Source organism: Apaloderma vittatum, unplaced genomic scaffold (assembly GCF_000703405.1).
Source record: "Apaloderma vittatum isolate BGI_N311 unplaced genomic scaffold, ASM70340v1 scaffold27200, whole genome shotgun sequence".
NCBI classification, from domain to species: domain Eukaryota; kingdom Metazoa; phylum Chordata; class Aves; order Trogoniformes; family Trogonidae; genus Apaloderma; species Apaloderma vittatum.
This window is the reverse complement of record NW_009693329.1, coordinates 244-2303: the sequence shown is the minus strand read 5'-3', so window position 1 is coordinate 2303 and position 2060 is coordinate 244. Positions and strand designations below refer to the sequence as shown.

Below are 2060 nucleotides of genomic sequence, written 5' to 3'. Positions count from 1 at the left end.
GCCACTTCCAGGGCTTTGAAACTGGTCTGTCCATGTCTGGGTGTGTGTACGTGTGTGTGCAGATGTGTGTCTCTCTCAACTCTTCTGCTGGAAGGGAGTATAGAAGCTCTCGTGTCTGGATACAGAGAAGGACATCGGGTAACAAGATGGGGTTAACACATCGTTATGTGAAGCTCAGTTTTGTGATTTAACCACAGGCAGCTTGTCTTGGCTTTTTTTGTTATGTCATTTGCTTACGTTGCAGAGACTAACAGGTGTTTGCTCTCCCTTACAGGCTCTTGAACCTGATCTACAATGGAAAAACTGCTTTTGTTTCTGCTGTTCATTGGCGTAGCGGTGAGAGCTCAGATCTGCCCAAAGCGCTGTGTCTGTCAGATTTTGTCTCCGAACCTTGCCACCCTTTGTGCCAAGAAAGGGCTCTTATTTGTTCCTCCCAACATTGACAGGAGGACTGTGGAGTTACGACTGGCAGACAACTTTGTTACTAACATTAAAAGGAAAGACTTTGCCAACATGACCAGCCTGGTGGACCTGACGCTGTCCAGGAATACAATCAGTTTTATTACACCTCATGCGTTTGCCGACTTGCGCAATTTGCGGGCTTTGCATTTGAACAGCAACCGATTGACTAAGATCACTAATGACATGTTCAGTGGACTCTCCAACCTTCACCACTTGATACTTAACAACAACCAGCTGACTTTAATTTCTTCCACAGCCTTCGACGACGTTCTAGCTCTCGAGGAACTGGATTTGTCTTACAATAACCTGGAAACCATCCCCTGGGATGCAGTGGAGAAGATGGTTAGTTTGCACACTCTCAGTCTAGACCACAACATGATTGACCATATTCCTAAGGGGACCTTCTCCCACCTCCACAAGATGACCAGGTTGGACGTCACGTCCAACAAACTGCAGAAGCTACCGCCTGATCCTCTTTTCCAGCGAGCTCAGGTTCTGGCAACCTCAGGAATTATCAGCCCCTCGACTTTCGCGTTGAGCTTTGGTGGAAACCCTTTGCATTGCAACTGTGAGCTCCTGTGGCTCAGGCGTCTTTCAAGGGAAGACGACCTGGAGACCTGTGCTTCTCCCATGCTGTTGTCAGGCCGGTACTTCTGGTCTATTCCTGAGGAGGAGTTCCTCTGCGAGCCTCCCCTCATCACCCGGCACACCCACGAGCTGCGGGTGCTGGAGGGCCAGCGGGCCGCGCTGCGGTGTAAGGCCCGCGGCGACCCTGAGCCGGCCATTCACTGGATTTCGCCCGAGGGCAAGCTGATCTCCAACGCGACGAGGTCCGTGGTGTACGACAACGGGACGCTCGACATCCTTATAACGACGGTGAAGGACACGGGCTCCTTCACCTGCATCGCTTCCAACCCAGCGGGGGAGGCCACGCAGACAGTGGACCTGCACATAATCAAACTCCCCCACTTGCTGAACAGCACGAACCACATCCATGAGCCCGACCCTGGCTCCTCGGATATCTCCACCTCCACCAAGTCGGGCTCCAACACGAGCAGCAGCAACGGGGAGACTAAAGTCAGCCAAGACAAGAAGGTGGTTGTCGCAGAAGCGACGTCCTCCACCGCCCTGCTGAAATTCAATTTTCAGAGGAATATACCCGGGATACGTATGTTCCAAATCCAGTACAACGGTACTTACGATGACTCCCTTGTTTACAGGTAAGGCAGCTGCAGCCCGCCTGCGCAGGGCCATGCCAGGCTGCTACGGGGTGCTGAGGGGCAGCCCCTGCTCTGGGCACCCCCCAGGCCCACAGCAGGTCCCCCAGCCTCGCAGCACGTCTGCCAGCCCTATGGCAGGTTCCCGCGTGCTGGCCAAGCAGAGCCCTGCCCCCAGAACCAGCTGGCGGGAGCCTCAGGAAAGGCTCATGTGGTTTTCCTGCTCGCAAAGAGGGAAATTGCCTTGAGCGGTGTTATTTTTAGATAATCCAAGTGACCTCTAATCCTCTGAATTAATCTGATTGGCAGAAAGGTTGTGAAGTTAGATGAGTTAAATGGATTTTAGCGCTCTCGGCTTTGTAGAAACGCAGGGAGAAGGGT

The 2060-nt window shown here is 52.9% G+C and overlaps 1 protein-coding gene across 1 annotated transcript; it reads left to right on the top strand.

Moving 5' to 3' along the window:
- The first annotated feature begins 294 nt into the window (after positions 1-294).
- On the top strand, positions 295-1686 carry LRFN5 (leucine rich repeat and fibronectin type III domain containing 5). Its single transcript, XM_009878687.1, has one exon. It carries the CDS (start codon positions 295-297, stop codon positions 1684-1686), a length of 1392 nt encoding a protein of 463 aa, XP_009876989.1.
- The last annotated feature ends 374 nt before the right edge of the window (positions 1687-2060 follow it).

Excerpts from the sequence above, each read along its gene's own strand:
- LRFN5 (XM_009878687.1), top strand. The coding sequence starts at position 295 with ATGGAAAAACTGCTTTTGTTTCTGCTGTTCATTGGCGTAGCGGTGAGA.